Here is a 17,265-nt window from a genome sequence, read left to right on the forward strand (position 1 = left end):
ACTCATCCGCATCTTAAAAGAAAAAACAATTCGGGAGGCTACATCGTTCTGAGGGTTGTTTTTTTTTTTTTTTTTTTAATTCGGAAGAAGGGAATAGAGGAACACTGCCTTCTCTGCAAAACGAGCATCCTCTGCAGGGAGCGGCAGGAGAGCTGTAGAAGTGGTGAACAACCAGAATTTTCCCCAGCGCTAGGTTGCCTTCAGCCCAGACTTTCGCACCTCGGAGCCGTCCGCCCTCGGTTCCTTCACCTTACCTCCTCGCCCTGGCTCATTTCACTGTTTCTCAACTCTCTTTGAATGAACGACACAGCACCGAGATTTCTAGGAACGGTGCCTCAGTTTCCCCGCCTTGCTCTCTGTCTCTGTGCTCCACCGCCCTCTCGCCCTCCCTCCGCCCGCCCTCTCGCCCGCCCTCCGCCCGCCCTCTCGCCCGCCCTCCGCCCGCCCTCTCGCCCGCCCTCCGCCCGCCCTCTCGCCCTCCCTCCGCCCCCACCACGCCCCCTGGGTGGAGGCGGCTTCCCTACACCTAACACGGCCCCCAACACCCTCTGGGGGAGGCGCCCCTGAGGGGGTGAAAGTGGGAGGCGCCGAGGCGATGCGAGCTGGGAGTCGGCAGTCGGGACAGGCTACGGAGGGCAGTCCCCAGGGTTGTGCCCTACACTGGATGGGGGCCCCCTCCACCCTGCAGATGCCCGGAGCAGTCCCCATCCAGCGGCCAGGTGTGCACCCTCTAGCGGCTACCTCGAGCAACTACTTTACGAGAGGCCTTGAGGGTCAGAAAACCGCTTTGCAGAAGGAGGGAATGAGAAGCCTGAGTCCTGGTACCTTATCCTCCTCCACTTCTCCCTGTCCAGGATCCTTCTTAGTTTAGGAAGAAGGGATGCCAAATGGGTAAACAGAGAAGCCTCCCAGGTTCTGGCACATTAACAAAGGGGAAGAATAACTGTTGCTCCCAGGCGGGGTCAGTGGCTGGCTCCAGGGTCCATGAGTGAAGTAAGGGTTGTCCTAATCATAGCTTACACTCCAGCATCTGAGCTGAGGCAGGAGTTTCCAACTCTGAGGCTTTGTGTTGGGCAGACACCAGATCCTGAGCTGGCTCTGGGTCCTCAGGGTGGTGCAGAGCCACCAATAGCTGGTAAGTGGCTGTGCCAAGGGTGGCCCCCACCAGAGGGGCCACCACAGGCACCCACCACCAGCCATTACCAGCACTGCAAAAGAAGGACAATGGGAAGGTATCAGGAGTGACTCCCTTTGCCTCCCCCTCTCCAAGGACAGGGGGTAGTAACAAGAGAGTGCCCTAAAGTTGTTCCCAGGGTGGTAGACACCAGGAAGAGACCTTGGCACCAAAGCATAGTATTTAGAAGACGGAACCCCAGGAGAGCTTGGTCCAGCCTCTTGCCTTAGGGAATTATCTGAATATATTAATTTTGCTGATGAAGTCGCTAATGTGCACGGAGGTAATATGGCATGCCTAAGAACACAACCTCTAAATCTTACTGTTTCAGTGAAAAGTTGGGAGGGAAGCAAGGGAGAAAGGGGGAGCATGTGACTTGGAGAAAGAACACTGTCCTAAGAGGCCAAGAGAGCTATTTAAAGGCTGAGTGCTGTGGACCCAGGGACAGAGCCCTTAGCAGAGGAAGGTGAGTGGAGGCCAGCACCAGGGGAGGCTATCTCCCACCTGAAGACTTCAGGACCCCAGCCAGCCACGTAGGTGAAGAGACGTGGGCCCAAGTCCCGGGCAGGGTTGAGTGGAAACCCACAGTTGGCACCCATGGATAACCCGATGGCCAGGATCAGCATCCCCACCACCACAGGCTCCAGACCCGCAGGGACTCCCTTGTTCCGTCTGTCCAGGATGGCTAAGAGCCCCACCATCAGCATACCGGTGCCCAGAACCTTGGAGTCAACAGAGGCAGAGGGTTCCCTGTCAGCTGCCAAGTGCTCCGTCTGCCCTCTCTCATCCAAATATTCCATGTCATCTGGCTTTGTGCAACACAGGCAGCTGGGGATGGTGGGGGGCGCCAAGATAGACCCAACCCACACTCCACCCAGAGACTGAACAATAGGCTGGGGTCCCGAGGAATGGGGCGAAAGTTGTGTCCCCAGGTCTCCCCCTCACACCTACCTGATCCAGGAAGCCGTTGTTCAGGGACAGATAGGGGGCAGGATAGGTGGCAAAAATGGAGGCTGTTTCCTTGGGGCCAGTCACTGTCAGGTTCCCACCTGTATAGTTCTGTAGGGCATCTGTGGAGGAGGGGAACACCCAGGATTTCCCTCTTTGCTCATTCATCCAAAACCATTCTGAGGCACCCCTGGCCACCCACAGGTGCTCCCAAGGCACGGCTCCCTCTGTTCCCTCTGTCACCATAGTAGAGAACATAGGTGGCTCCCGAAGCACAGAAAGCAGACAGCAACTGCACTAAGATGTAAATGGGGAGCTTGACCCAGGGGAGGCGTCCAACGATGCACATGGCCAGGGAGAAGGCTGGATTCAGGTGGGCCCCTTCAAGGATCAAGGAAAGAAAAACAGCATCTATCAAGTGTCACTGCCAGGCATTGTCACCAGACAACACTGCTGCTCCTTCCTACAGCTCTTAAGGCAGGTAGTATAATTCCCATCACACAGCTTAGCAAATTGAGGCTCCAGGATGTTAAGCGACTTAGCAAAGTCACACTGTGGGCTGGGCACAGTGGCTCACGCCTGTAATCCCAGCACTTTGGGAGGCTGAGGCAGTGGATCACTTGAGGTCAGGAATTCCAGACCAGCCTGGCCACATGGTGAAACCGCATTTCCTCTAAAAACACAAATATTAGCCAGGCGTGGTGGCAGGCACCTGCAAAATCAGCTATTCGGGATGCTGAGGCAGGAGAATCGCATGAACCCAGAAGGCCGAGGTTGCAGTTAACAGAGACCACATCACTGCTCTCCAGCCTGGGCAACAGACTGAAACTCCATCTCAAAAAAAAAAAAAAAGAAGAAGAAGAAGAAGAAGACACTGAATCCAAGGTTGGAACCTAGATCTGTCTGCTTTTTCCACAGCAACACACTATGTCTCAAGGCTCCAGCCAGGCACACCGATGCAGTGTGTATCTGGGGAACAAACGAGAGGTCCTGAACAGAGATGAGCCCCCAGAGGAATTCAGGTGGGGGACACAAGAGGATAGCACCTGCCCTTCGTGCCCTGCCATTGATTTCTGTCTAGGTGAGCCAAGCATTAGTGTGAGGAAACAGGATGGAGAGATACAGAAAGGGGACGGGCTGGTGGGGCCAAAGGCTTATCTCAGTCCGGGGCACTAGTCAAGGAGATAATGTCCACAAGTCACAGAAGGATTTGCGTTTCCACCATCACCAGACAGACACGCTCGCACGCACGTCCCACCTGCTCCGATGACCAGACCCCACCCTCCTCACCTGAGACGTTACCACCTACGTAGATGGCTATCACAACGGCCAGAGAGCCAGCCAGAAACATGGTGAAGAAGTTGCCTTTGGTTTCTCCACTGGTTACAGCCTGGGCCGCAGCTCCTTGGGTGAGGAGCTGGTGAAAAGAGGAGAGATGAGGAACAGGGAGCCCAGGAGACCAACAGGGAGAAAGGTCGGGAAGGCCAGGGGAGAAGCCAAGAACACGAATGGGCACGGAAGACAAGCAAGGGAAGGAGAAAAGCAGAAGGAGGGAAGGGAAAAGAAATGGGGAAAGTGGGCCGGGCGCGGTGGCTCAAGCCTGTAATCCCAGCACTTTGGGAGGCCGAGACGGGCGGATCACGAGGTCAGGAGATCGAGACCATCCTGGCTAACACAATGAAACCCCGTCTCCACTAAAAATACAAAAAAATTAGCCGGGCGTGGTGGCAGCGCCTGTAGTCCCAGCTACTCGGGAGGCTGAGGCAGGAGAATGGCGGGAACCCGGGAGGCGGAGCTTGCAGTGAGCCGAGATCGCGCCACTGCACTCCAGCCTGGGCGACAGAGCGAGACTCCGCCTCAAAAAAAAAAAAAAAAAAAAAAAAAGAAATGGGGAAAGTGGAGGAAGAAGAAAGGGAAAGAATGTGGGAAAAAAGGAAGAAAAGTGACAAGAATAAAAAAGATGCAGAAGGAGAGGAAAGGATATTACGAGACATGAGAGGATAAAAACGAAAACGCTTAGGGAGTTGGGAGGAAGGGGACACCAAGAGAAAGAGATAAGGACACCAGAAGGAGTCAGGAACTTTTGCCCACCCCCTTCTTTCCTTTCCCCAGTGACCCTACCTACCATGAGCACAAACACACCCAGAAACTCTGCCAGGCACTGCCGGGCCAGGAGGCTGCGGATCTGGAGGTGGCCCCTGATTCCAGCCGGGGCCTGAGTGATGACCATGGTGGAAACACCCTATCGCTGTTCACTGCTCCCTCTGTCTGCACAGGCACACTGCCACTGCACAGCTACTGCCTGCCCCCAGCAAAGATAAGGAACAGACTTTAAAACCATTAGCTCAATTCCTGAACAGCAGCTACTGTCTGTGCACGTGTGTAGGCTAGGAAACAGAGAGATAACAGGAGAATGTCCGGGAGCAGGCTATGAGCACAGAGCCTGGGGTTTGCCCAACATCTGTCTCTTCTGTCATTCATTCCCATTTGTCACAGGACTAGCCTCCTCCATCCTGACAAATCGAAAGAAGTACCCTGCTTCATATACATTAGATCTCTTAGTCCTGAAGTCAGTTCTGCAAAGTAATACTATTGCTTCCATTCTACAGATGAAGCCAGTGGGCCTTAGAACTCTCCAAGATCACACAATTTTCTTTCTTTCTTTCTTTCTTTTTTTTTTGAGACAGAGTCTCTCTCTGTCGCCAGACTGGAGTGCAGTGGCACCATCTCAGTTCACTGCAACCTCCGCCTCCCAGGTTCAAGCAATTCTCCTGCCTCAGCCTCCCAAGTCAATAGGACTACAGGTCCACCACACCTGGCTAATTTTGATATTTTTTAGTAAAGACGTGGTTTATTGGGAGGCCGAGGCAAGCAGATCATGAGATCAGGAGATCAAGACTATCCTGGCCACATGGTGAAACTCCATCTCTACTAAAATACAAAAAAATTAGCTAGGCGTGGCGATGCGTGCCTGTAGTCCCAGCTACTCGGGAGGCTGAGGCAGGGGAATTGCTTGAACCAGGGAGGCGGAGGTTGCAGTGAACCGAGATTGCGCCACTGTACTCCAGCCTGGGCGACAGGGAGAGACTCTGTCTCAAAAAAAAAAAAAAAAAGAAAGAAAGACGGGGTTTCACCATGCTGGCCAGGCTGGTCTCAAACTCCTGGCCTCTAGTGATCCATCTTCCTTGGCCTCCCAAAGTGCTGGGATTACAAGTGTGAGCCACTGTGCCCAGCCCAAGATCACACAACTATTTCATGGCTGAGTGAATTCAAATCCACATCTTCTGACTCTCTGTCTGTTAACCCACAAAGCCTCTCATTTAGAACCTGAAGCCTTTCCCCAAACCATTTGGATGCTTGAAGAACTCAACAGGCATCTGGAGAGACTGGGTTAAAGACCATAGACTGTGGGAATGAAACCCACACATTGAGTGCTTGTACTTCCCTTATGCCGAGTCTCACATAGGTTAGAGAATGCTCCATCTTTGCGTCCCCTGACATGGCTCGACATGAGGCCTTCACACTCCTACTTCTTCATATCTCAAGCCTGCAATTGAATGCATTCAAAGAATCTACTTCTAGACACTGGAGAAACAGTGGTGAACAAAACATAGTCACTGCCCTCCTAGAGCTTATGTTCTAGTAGGTGGAAACAAACAATATGCAATTTAAAAAATTACAATATACAGTTTATGAGGTTCTTCAGGGCTACCATTATGACTTATGTAACTCTGTGGGCTCTACCACTGTCCTGGGCACATCTGTGTGAAATAGTATTTCTTTACTGGGTTTAATGAATACTATAGTGCTCCACCCAGATTCTCCCTTGGGAGTCAATATGCCCATGCACTAGCTGCAGGTAATATCAGCTGCTGATACCACATAGCTACCTCCCTCATTGGGCAATGCCCTTCAAGTCAGAAAGGTGCATCACTGAAGGTTACATGCCCTCATGGAGCCCATGTCCAACACTGATTGATGCAGGGATATAAAAGTCTAGCCTCTTTGCCTTGCTTTGCAACAACTCTAAAGGGCTGTTCCAGCTCCAGTTCCCCCACAGGATCCGTTGAGGCATCTGTTATATCATCCATGTGTGTCAGTTTCTCCTGATGCCTAATCTTGTTACAGGAAAGGGGTCTGAATTCAGATCCCAAGAGAGGGTTCTTGGATCTCACACTAGGAAGAATTCAGGCTAGGTGCAGTGGCTCACGCCTGTAATCCCAGCACTTTGGGAGGCCGAGGCAGGTGGATCATGAGGTCAGGAGATCGAGACCAGCCTGGCTAGCACGGTGAAACCCAGTCTCCACTAAAAATACAAAAAAATTAGCCAGGCATGGTGGCGAGCACCTGTAGTCCCAGCTACTCAGGAGACTGAGGCAGGAGAATGACGTGAACCCGGGAGGCAGAGGTTGCAGTGAGCTGAGATCACGCCACTACACTCCAGCCTGGGTGACAGAGCAATACTCTGTCTCAAAAATAATAATAATAATAATAATAATAATAATTCAGGGCGAGTTCGTAAAGTGAAAGCAAGTTTATTAGGAAAGTAAAGGAATAGAAAAATGGCTACTCCATAGACAGAGCAGCCCCGAGGGCCGCTGGTTGTCCATTTTTATGGTTGTTTCTTGATGATATGCTAAACGAGAGGTGGATTATTCACTCCTCTCCTTTTTAGACCATATAGGGTAACTTCCTGTCATTGCCATGGCATTTATAAACTATCATGGCATGAGCCACCATGCCCGGCCATGACCTGTATCTTATTGCAACCTCCCTAACTCATCCTGTGACTTAGAATGCCTTAATCATCTGTGAATGCAGCCCAGTAAGTCTCACTCTTCTTTTACTCAGCTCGTATTCAAAATAGACTTGCTCTGGTTCACATGCCTCTGACATTTCCCCCCTTCCTTTTATAAGAGAACCACTAATCCTAAGGGTTGCAGAGGGACTAAGATCCATCTGCTGTAAGTTCTTCAGGTTGAATAGGGGTGATGATATTTTTGCCTAACTCTCAGCATCTCTCATATTCATGGTAGGAGGAGTTCAGTTGGAAAGTGTTGGTATGGGCCAGGTAGGGTGGCTCACGCCTGTAATCCCAGCACTTTGGGAGGCCGAGGCAGGCGGATCACCTGAGGTCAGGAGTTCGAGACCAGACTGGCCAACATGGTGAAACCCTGTCTCTACTAAAAAATACAAAAAAAATTAGCCAGGTATGGTGGCAGGTGCCTGTAACCCCAGCTACTTGGGAGGCTGAGGCAGGAGAATCGCTTGAACCTGGGAGGCAGAGGTTGCAGCAAGCCGAGACTGTGCCATTGCACTCCAACCTGGGCAACAAGAATGAAACTCCATCTCAAAAGAAAGGAAGGGGAGGGGAGGGGAAGGGAGGGAAAGGGAGGGGAAGGGAAGGGAAGGGAAGGGAAGGGGAGGGGAGGGGAGGGGAGGGGAGGGGAGGGGAGGGGAGGGGAGGGGAGGGGAGGGAAGGGAAGGGAAGGGAAGGGAAGGGAAGGGAAGGGAAGGGAAGGGAAGGGAAGGGAAGGGAAGGGAAGGGAGCTTTGGTATGATGAGGGCCACTCATGAGTTCTGACAGAAGGTGATACTCTGGAAGATTTGTAAGTGTTCAATTTAAGAAAACATTCAGTAAGCTTGTCCTGCATTCCTATACAAAGATTACAACAGCTATATATTCCACAACAGTAAAGCAAAATAAGTAAAATTATCCCAAGTAAACTAAACTAGAAGGCTTTCCACGAACTGAGGAACTGTTGGAACCATGCTGATACGGGGTTGCTAGATGATTCCAGTACATGCCCAGAATTAGAATATTGATGCAGATTTTTACATTACCCATCCCTCTTCTTTCTTCTGAGCAGCAGTCAGAGGCCACTGGTTGGTTCACAGGATTAAGCAAGGTTAGCCTAAATCGCAGAAGCAAACTTAAAGACAACTGCTGAGACTGGAATTTAATAACAAGTGTATCATAATTCTTGAAACAATTTTTCTCTCTCCAGTTTCCCATTTTTATGAAAGACCATTTTTATGGTAAGACTGATGTGCTTTATTATACTTGGCCTGATGATTGTATAAAGTGCAGCAAGAATAAATAATTTTCACATAGGCTTTTAAAATTGTCTTTGATGGAACTCTGTTCCATAGAAAGAATCTTAGATAAGACTTTTTTAGAGCTGAGCCCTGTCATGGGTTTGTACCCTCACATACCTATGAGTTGGGTAAATTCCTCCTCTCCTTTTGAGGTCCCAAGATAACTTGGGGCTCCTGGACCTTTTAGAAGGTGACATTCTTTACTTACCACAGGTCAGAAACCCTGTACAGGGACTGTGTAGGCAAGGTTATGAGCTCAGTTAACTAAGTGGCTTTTATAGGCTTTACAAGTCAAGTTTGATTCCTTAATGGAAAGCACACCATTCCAGTCAAAGTCTTGGTAAAATAACCAATTTCTCCAATTGTGTCCTCTTGCAAAAGAAAACAGATTATTATTACCCTTATGCAAATAACTGCATTGCCATAAATTAAGAATACACACAAATAATTTCCAAATTCTGGAGAAATCAGGTAGAGAGATAAATATTCTCCAAGTGTTATTCACAGGAGTGTACTTTACTGGATTGTTAAAAGCTGTAAATATCTGAAAAGAAAAGTTACCTTGATTCTGAAAAATAAAACAAAGGATCAGCAATGTTTTAAGCAAAGGCAAAAAGATTGCTTTAGTCTTCTTTAGTTTATGCAGTTAACTTTTGTTAGATATCTATGAACATTTCAGCTCTCCATGAGAGTTCTGAAAGTTGTTTCCTCTACTCTAATGTCACAATCTCCAAAGTTTCAGAAAACTGCATTTAAGTGCACCTGTTAAAGTCCTATGGCTGATTATAAACCACCGTCTAAAGAAGATCAAAACAAGACAATTGTCTGTGGATGATAAAAAGTCTTAGGGCTGGGTGCAGTGGTTCACATCTGTAATCCCAGCACTTTTGGAGGCTGAGGCGGGTGGATCACTTGAGGTCAGGAGTTCGAGACCAGCCTGGCCAACATGGTGAAACCCCATCTCTACCAAATATCCAAAAAATAGCCAGGCATAGGGCAGGTACCCATAATCCCACTACTCAGGAGGCTGAGGCAGGGGACATGCTTGAACCTGGGAGGCGGAGGTTGCAGTGAGCTGAGATCATGCCACTGCACTCCAGCCTGGGTGACAGAGCAAGACTCCATCTCAAAAAAAAGTCTTAGGACAGCCACTAGTAAAGCCACATTGACTAGGAAATTTTGGTTACTTCTGTGGCATACAAAATGTTATGCAACAGTTATTAATAACATATGCTAAGTCATATTAGAATTATAGGATTTTTTCATAATTTTGGAACATGTACCAATAACACATTTAATCTAATGCTCCAAAGTAGATAAACTGAACAATTTTTTTGTTGTCGTTGTTTTTTGTTTTGGGGGTTTTTTTTTTTAGACCAAGTCTCCCTCTGTTGCCCAGGTTGGAGTGCAATGGCACGATCTCAGCTCATTGCAACCTCCACCTCCTAGGTTCAAGAGATTCTACTGCCTCAGCCTCCTGAGTAGCTGGGATTACAGGCATACACCATCACGCCCAGCTAATTTTTTGGTATTTTTAGTAAAGACAGGCTTTCACCATATTGGTCAGGCTGGTCTTGAACTCCTGATCTTGTGATCCACCTGCCTCAGCTGCCCAAAGTGCTGGGATTACAGGCGTGAGCCACCGCACTTGGCCTAAATTGAACAATTTTTTTTTGAGACGGAGTCTTGCTCTGTTGCCCAGGCTGAAGTGCAGTGGTGCCATCTCAGCTCACTGCAAGCCCTGCCTCCTGGGTTCACACCATTCTCCTGCCTCAGCCTCCTGAGTAGCTGGGACTACAGGCGCCCACCACTATGCCGAGCTAATTTTTGTGTGTGTGTTTTTAGTAGAGACAGGGTTTCACCATGTTAGCCAGGATGGTCTCGATCTCCTGACCTTATGATCCGCCCGTCTCAGCCTCCCAAAGTGCTGGGATTACAGGTGTGAGGCACTGCGCCTGGCCTGAACAATTTTTAATAGTCAAAGAAGCAGCTTATGACCTTAAAGAATTTAGCAAACTTAATATCTGCATAATTTAGACCAAATGTTTACATTTTTTATTTGTTTTGTTTTTTTGTTTCTTTTTAGTCAGAGTCTTGCTCTGTCACTCAGATTGGAGTGTGGTCACTTGATCTTGGCTCACTACAACCTCCACCTCCCGGGTTCAAGTGATTCTCTCCCTCAGCCTCCCAAGTAACTGGGACTACAGGCTTGCACCACTACACTTACTTTTTGTATTTTTCAGTGAGATGGGGTTTCATCATGTTGGCCAGGCTGGTCTTGAACTCCTGACCTCAAGTGATCTCCTCGCCTCAACCTCCCAAAGAGCTGGGGTTCAGGCATGAGCCATCACACCCGGCCAAAATGTTTACATTTTTGAAGATTTTTTTATTTTGCCAATAATCTTTCAAACTGTCTTTATTTCCCAAACATTACTTAAGTCACATGAACTAAATAAAGGGCATTCCACTTTTTACTTTTCTGATAAAATGTTTGATTTAAGCACTTCTTATTGTTAAACCAATTAATTAAAGCTTTTTCATATATAAACTTTACATACATAATACATATAAATACACAGACAGACAGAAGATAAGGATCATCCCCTAAGCTGGGAATTTGACCTTAAACCAGGGCTGCCATTGTGAAAAGAGAAAGCATGGCCACATGGCTACAAGGTCAAGCTGCTAAGGACATACAAGACAAGAAGGAGGCCGGGCGTGGTGGCTCACACCTGTAATCCCAGCACTTTGGGAGGCTGAGGTGGGCAGATCACCTGAGGTCAGGAGTTCGAGACCAAACTGACCAACATGGAGAAACCCCATCTCTACTAAAAATACAAAATTAGCCGGACGTGGTGGTGCATGCCTGTAATCCCAGCCACCTGGGAGGCTGAGGCAGGAGAATCACTTGAACCTGGGAGGCAGAGGTTGCAGTGAGCTGAGATGGTGCCATTGCACTCTAGCCTGGGCAACAAGAGCAAAACTCTGTCTCAAAATAAATAAATAAATAAATAAGAGAATGAAATGTGAAAGCATTTGTAGCTCATGCAAGAAAGAATTCAGGGTGAAGTCCATACAGTAAAGTGAAAGCAAGCTTATTAGGAAAGTAAATGAATAAAAGAATGGCTACTCCATACACAGAGCAGCCCCAAGCACCGCTGGTTGCCTGTTTTTATGGTTGTATCTCGATTACATGTTAAACAAGGGGTGGATTATTCATGCCTCCCCTTTGAGATCATATAGGGTAACTTCCTGTTGTTGCCATGGCATTTGTAAACTGTCATGGCACTGGTGGGAGTATAGCAGTGAGGAAGACCAGAGGTCAGTGTAGTCATCTTGGTCTTGGTGAGTTTTAGCTGGCTTCTTTACTGCAACCTGTTTTACCAGCAAGGTCTTTATGACCTGTATCTTGTGACAACCTCCTACTTAATCCTATGACTTTCTTTTTTTTTGAGGTGGAGTCTCACTCTGTCACCCAGGCAGGAGTACAGTGGTGCAATCTTGACTCACTGCAACCTCCGTCTCCTGGGGCCAAGCAATTCTCCTGTCTGAGACTATCGAGTAGCTGGGACTGTAGGCACACGTCACCATGCCTGGTTAGTTTTTGTATTTTTAGTAGAGACGGGGTTTCGCCATGTTGGCCAGGCTGGTCTCGAACTCCTGACCTCAGGTGATCCATCTGCCTCAGCCTCCAAAAGTGCTGGGGTTACAGGGGTGAGCCACCACACCCAGCTGTCCTTCCTACAGCTCTTCAGGCAGGTAGCATTATTCCCATCACACAGCTTAGGAAATTGGGGTTCCAGGATGTTAAGCAACTTATCAAAGTCACATTGTGAATCCAAGGTTAGAACTTAGGTCTGGGCCGAGTGCATTGGCTCATGCCTGTAACCCCAGCACTTTGGGAGGCTGAGGTGGGTGGATCACCTGAGGTCAGGAGCTCAAGACCAGCCTGGCCAACATGGTGAAACACCATCTCCACTAAAAATACAAAAACCAGCTGGGTGTGGTGGCACGCATCTGTAATTCCAGCTACTCAGGAGGCTGAAGCAGAAGAATCGGCTTGAACCCGGGAGGCAGAGGTGGCAGTGAGCTGAGATCGTGCCACCGCACTCCAGCCTGAGAAACGGTGCAGGACTCCATCAAAAAAAACCAAAACAAAAAAACCCAAAAAACCTAAGTCTGTCTGCTTTTTCCACAGCAACGCACTATGTCTCAAGGTTCCAGCCAGGCACACTGATGTCTGGGGGAAAAGCAGGAGAGGTTCTGAGCAGAGATAAGCCCCCAGAGGACTTTGGGTGGGGGACACAAGAGGATAGCACCTGCCCTTCGTGCCCTGCCACCAATTTCTGTCTAGGTGAGCCAAGCATTAGTGTGAGGAAACGGGATGGAGAGATACAGAAACAGAAAGGGGACGGGCTGGTGGGGCCAAAGGCTTACCTCAGTCCGGGGCACTGGTCAAGCTCAAGGAGATAATGTCCATGAGTCACAGAAGGATTTGCGTTTCCACCATCACCAGACAGACACGCTCGCACGCACGTCCCACCTGCTCTGATGACCAGACCCCACCCTCCTCACCTGAGACGTTACCACCCACGTAGATGGCTATCACAACGGCCAGAGAGCCAGCCAGAAACATGGTGAAGAAGTTGCCTTTGGTTTCTCCACTGGTTACAGCCTGGGCCGCAGCTCCTTGGGTGAGGAGCTGGTGAAAAGAGGAGAGATGAGGAACAGGGAGCCCAGGAGACCAACAGGGAGAAAGGTTGGGAAGGCCAGGGGAGAAGCCAAGAAGATGAATGGGCATGGAAGACAAGCAAGGGAAGGAGAAAAGCAGAACGAGGGAAGGGAAAAGAAATGGAGAAAGTGGAGGAAGAAGAAAGGGAAAGAATGTGGGAAAAAAAGAAGAAAAGTGACAAGAATAAAAAGGATGAAGAAGGAGAGGAAAGGAGATTAGGAGAGACGAGAGGATAAAAACGAAAACGGATAGGGAGTTGGGAGGAAGGGGGACACCAAGAGAAAGAGATAAGGACACCAGAAGGAGTCAGGAACTTTTGCCCACCCCCTTCTTTCCTTTCCCCAGTGACCCTACGTACCATGAGCACAAACACACCCAGAAACTCTGCCAGGCACTGCCGGGCCAGGAGGCTGTGGATCCGGAGGTGGCCCTTGATTCCAGCCGGGGCCTGAGTGACGACCATGGTGGAAACACCCTATCGCTGTTCACTGCTCCCTCTGTCTGCACAGGCACACTGCCACTGCACAGCTACTGCCTGCCCCAGCAAAGACAAGGAACAGACTTTAAAATCATTAGCTCAGTTGTGCGCATTGGTTCACACCTGTAATCCCAGCACTTTGGGAGGTCGAGGTGGGTGGATCACGTGAGGTCAGGAGTTTGAGACCAGTCTGACTAACATGCTGAAACCCTGTCTCTACTAAAAATAAAAAAGTTAGCTGGCGGTGGTGGTGGGCACCTGTAATCCCAGCTACTCAGGAGACTGAGGCAGGAGAATCGCTTGAACTCAGGAGGCACAGGTTGCAGTGAGCTGAGATAGCGCCATTGCACTGTAGCCTGGGCAACAAGAGCAAAACTCTGTCTCAAAAAAAAATAAAAATAAAAATAAAACAAATAAAAGAATGAAATGTGAAAGCATTTGGAGTTCACGCAAGAAAGAATTCAGGGTGAAGTCCATACAGTAAAGTGAAAGCAAGCTTATTAGGAAAGTAAAGGAATAAAAGAATGGCTACTCCATACACAGAGCAGCCCCGAGGGCCGCTGGTTGCCTATTTTTATGGTCGTATCTCGATTACATGTTAAACAAGGGGTGGATTATTCATGCTCCCCTTTGAGATCATATAGAGTAACTTCCTGTAGTTGCCTTGGCATTGTAAGCTGTCATGGCACTGGTGGGAGTGTAGCAGTGAGGAAGACCAGAGGTCAGTGTAGTCATCTTGGTCTTGGTGAGTTTTAGCTGGCTTCTTTACTGCAACCTGTTTACCAGCAAGGTCTTTATGACCTGTATCTTGTGACAACCTCCTACTTAATCCTATGACTTTCTTTTTTTTTTGAGGTGGAGTCTCACTCTGTCACCCAGGCAGGAGTACAGTGGTGCAATCTTGACTCACTGCAACCTCCGTCTCCTGGGTGCAAGTAATTCTCCTGTCTAAGACTACAAGTAGCTGGGACTGTAGGCACACGTCACCATGCCTGGCTAGTTTTTGTATTTTTAGTAGAGATGGAGTTTCACCATGTTGGCTAGGCTGGTCTCGAACTCCTGACCTCAGGTGATCCATCTGCGTCAGCCTCCAAAAGTGCTGGGGTTACAGGGGTGAGCCACCACACCCAGCTGTCCTTCCTACAGCTCTTCAGGCAGATAATATTGTTCCCATCACACAGCTTAGGAAATTGAGGCTCCAGGATGTTAAGCAACTTATCAAAGTCACATTGTGAATCCAAGGTTAGAACTTAGGTCTGGGCCGAGTGCATTGGCTCATGCCTGTAACCCCAGCACTTTGGGAGGCTGAGGTGGGTGGATCACCTGAGGTCAGGAGCTCAAGACCAGCCTGGCCAACATGGTGAAACACCATCTCCACTAAAAATACAAAAATCAGCTGGGTGTGGTGGCACGCATCTGTAATTCCAGCTACTCAGGAGGCTGAGGCAGGAGAATCGGCTTGAACCCGGGAGGCAGACGTGCAGTGAGCCGAGATCGTGCCACCGCACTCCAGCCTGGGAAACAGAGCAGGACTCCGTCAAAAAAATAAATAAAACAAACCTAAGTCTGTCTGCTTTTTCCACAGCAACACACTATGTCTCAAGGCTCCAACCAGGCACATCCATGTCTGGGGGAAAAGCAGGAGAGGTCCTGAACAGAGATGAGCCCCCAGAGGACTTCAGGTGGGGGACACAAGAGGATAGCACCTGCCCTTCGTGCCCTGCCATCGATTTCTGTCTAGGTGAGCCAAGCATTAGTGTGAGGAAACAGGATGGAGAGATACAGAAAGGGGACGGGCTGGTGGGGCCAAAGGCTTATCTCAGTCCGGGGCACTGGTCAAGCTCAAGGAGATAATGTCCATGAGTCACAGAAGGATTTGCGTTTCCACCATCACCAGACAGACACGCTCGCACGCACGTCCCACCTGCTCTGATGACCAGACCCCACCCTCCTCACCTGAGACGTTACCACCCACGTAGATGGCTATCACAACGGCCAGAGAGCCAGCCAGAAACATGGTGAAGAAGTTGCCTTTGGTTTCTCCACTGGTTACAGCCTGGGCCACAGCTCCTTGGGTGAGGAGCTGGTGAAAAGAGGAGAGATGAGGAACAGGGAGCCCAGGAGACCAACAGGGAGAAAGGTTGGGAAGGCCAGGGGAGAACCCAAGAAGATGAATGGGCACGGAAGACAAGCAAGGGAAGGAGAAAAGCAGAACGAGGGAAGGGAAAAGAAATGGAGAAAGTGGAGGAAGAAGAAAGGGAAAGAATGTGGGAAAAAAAAGAAGAAAAGTGACAAGAATAAAAAGGATGAAGAAGGAGAGGAAAGGAGATTAGGAGAGACGAGAGGATAAAAACGAAAACGGATAGGGAGTTGGGAGGAAGGGGACACCAAGAGAAAGAGATAAGGACACCAGAAGGAGTCAGGAACTTTTGCCCACCCCCTTCTTTCCTTTCCCCAGTGACCCTACGTACCATGAGCACAAACACACCCAGAAACTCTGCCAGGCACTGCCGGGCCAGGAGGCTGTGGATCCGGAGGTGGCCCTTGATTCCAGCCGGGGCCTGAGTGACGACCATGGTGGAAACACCCTATCGCTGTTCACTGCTCCCTCTGTCTGCACAGGCACACTGCCACTGCACAGCTACTGCCTGCCCCAGCAAAGACAAGGAACAGACTTTAAAACCATTAGCTCAGTTGTGCGCATTGGTTCACACCTGTAATCCCAGCACTTTGGGAGGTCGAGGTGGGTGGATCACGTGAAGTCAGGAGTTTGAGACCAGCCTGACTAACATGCTGAAACCCTGTCTCTACTAAAAATAAAAAAGTTAGCTGGCGGTGGTGGTGGGCACCTGTAATCCCAGCTACTCAGGAGACTGAGGCAGGAGAATCGCTTGAACTCAGGAGGCACAGGTTGCAGTGAGCTGAGATAGCGCCATTGCACTGTAGCCTGGGCAACAAGAGCAAAACTCTATCTCAAAAAAAAATAAAAATAAAAATAAAACAAATAAAAGAATGAAATGTGAAAGCATTTGGAGTTCACGCAAGAAAGAATTCAGGGTGAAGTCCATACAGTAAAGTGAAAGCAAGCTTATTAGGAAAGTAAAGGAATAAAAGAATGGCTACTCCATACACAGAGCAGCCCCGAGGGCCGCTGGTTGCCTATTTTTATGGTCGTATCTCGATTACATGTTAAACAAAGGGGGGATTATTCATGCCTCCCCTTTGAGATCATATAGGGTAACTTCCTGTAGTTGCCTTGGCATTGTAAGCTGTCATGGCACTGGTGGGAGTGTAGCAGTGAGGAAGACCAGAGGTCAGTGTAGTCATCTTGGTCTTGGTGAGTTTTAGCTGGCTTCTTTACTGCAACCTGTTTACTAGCAAGGTCTTTATGACCTGTATCTTGTGACAACCTCCTACTTAATCCTATGACTTTCTTTTTTTTTTTGAGGTGGAGTCTCACTCTGTCACCCAGGCAGGAGTACAGTGGTGCAATCTTGACTCACTGCAACCTCTGTCTCCTGGGTCCAAGTAATTCTCCTGTCTAAGACTACGAGTAGCTGGGACTGTAGGCACACGTCACCATGCCTGGCTAGTTTTTGTATTTTTAGTAGAGATGGAGTTTCACCATGTTGGCCAGGCTGGTCTCGAACTCCTGACCTCAGGTGATCCATCTGCCTCAGCCTCCAAAGTGCTGGGGTTACAGGGGTGAGCCACCACACCCAGCTGTCCTTCCTACAGCTCTTCAGGCAGATAATATTTTTCCCATCACACAGCTTAGGAAATTGAGGCTCCAGGATGTTAAGCAACTTATCAAAGTCACATTGTGAATCCAAG

The 17,265-nt window shown here is 49.0% G+C and overlaps 2 protein-coding genes across 3 annotated transcripts; both read right to left on the reverse strand.

Annotated features, from left to right (window-relative positions):
• Positions 1-43: 43 nt before the first annotated feature.
• On the reverse strand, positions 44-13,469 carry AQP10 (aquaporin 10). 2 transcript variants are annotated; one of them, XM_015110429.3, is made up of 6 exons: positions 4,248-4,475; positions 3,413-3,539; positions 2,366-2,503; positions 2,126-2,244; positions 1,679-1,896; positions 44-1,208 (listed from the first exon to the last, which is right to left on the reverse strand). In XM_015110429.3, the coding sequence occupies exons 1-6, from the start codon at positions 4,350-4,352 to the stop codon at positions 1,010-1,012; spliced, it is 906 nt and encodes a 301-aa protein (XP_014965915.2). In that variant the 5' UTR covers positions 4,353-4,475; the 3' UTR covers positions 44-1,009. The 2 variants fall into 2 exon arrangements, with proteins under 2 accessions (XP_014965915.2, XP_077802357.1); XM_077946231.1 differs by lacking the exons at positions 3,413-3,539; positions 4,248-4,475 and adding exons at positions 12,797-12,923; positions 13,312-13,469 and having other exon boundaries at positions 863-1,208.
• A 1,767-nt stretch (positions 13,470-15,236) lies between these two features.
• LOC144337687 (aquaporin-10-like) lies at positions 15,237-16,197 on the reverse strand. Its single transcript, XM_077984566.1, has 2 exons — positions 15,903-16,197; positions 15,237-15,514 (listed from the first exon to the last, which is right to left on the reverse strand). The coding sequence occupies exons 1-2, from the start codon at positions 16,005-16,007 to the stop codon at positions 15,296-15,298; spliced, it is 324 nt and encodes a 107-aa protein (XP_077840692.1). The 5' UTR covers positions 16,008-16,197; the 3' UTR covers positions 15,237-15,295.
• Between the last annotated feature and the right edge of the window lie 1,068 nt (positions 16,198-17,265).

Source organism: Macaca mulatta, chromosome 1 (assembly GCF_049350105.2).
Source record: "Macaca mulatta isolate MMU2019108-1 chromosome 1, T2T-MMU8v2.0, whole genome shotgun sequence".
Taxonomy (NCBI): domain Eukaryota; kingdom Metazoa; phylum Chordata; class Mammalia; order Primates; family Cercopithecidae; genus Macaca; species Macaca mulatta.

Coding starts and splice junctions, on each gene's coding strand:
- AQP10 (XM_015110429.3), bottom strand. CDS start 4,352: ATGGTCATCACTCAGGCCCCGGCTGGAATCAGGGGCCACCTCCAGATC. Junction 3,540..4,247: donor TGGGTGTGTTTGTGCTCATG/GTAGGTAGGGTC, acceptor TCTTTTCACCAG/CTCCTCACCCAAGGAGCTGC. Junction 1,897..2,125: donor ACAACGGCTTCCTGGATCAG/GTAGGTGTGAGG, acceptor GTTGACTCCAAG/GTTCTGGGCACCGGTATGCT.
- LOC144337687 (XM_077984566.1), bottom strand. CDS start 16,007: ATGGTCGTCACTCAGGCCCCGGCTGGAATCAAGGGCCACCTCCGGATC. Junction 15,515..15,902: donor TGGGTGTGTTTGTGCTCATG/GTACGTAGGGTC, acceptor TCTTTTCACCAG/CTCCTCACCCAAGGAGCTGT.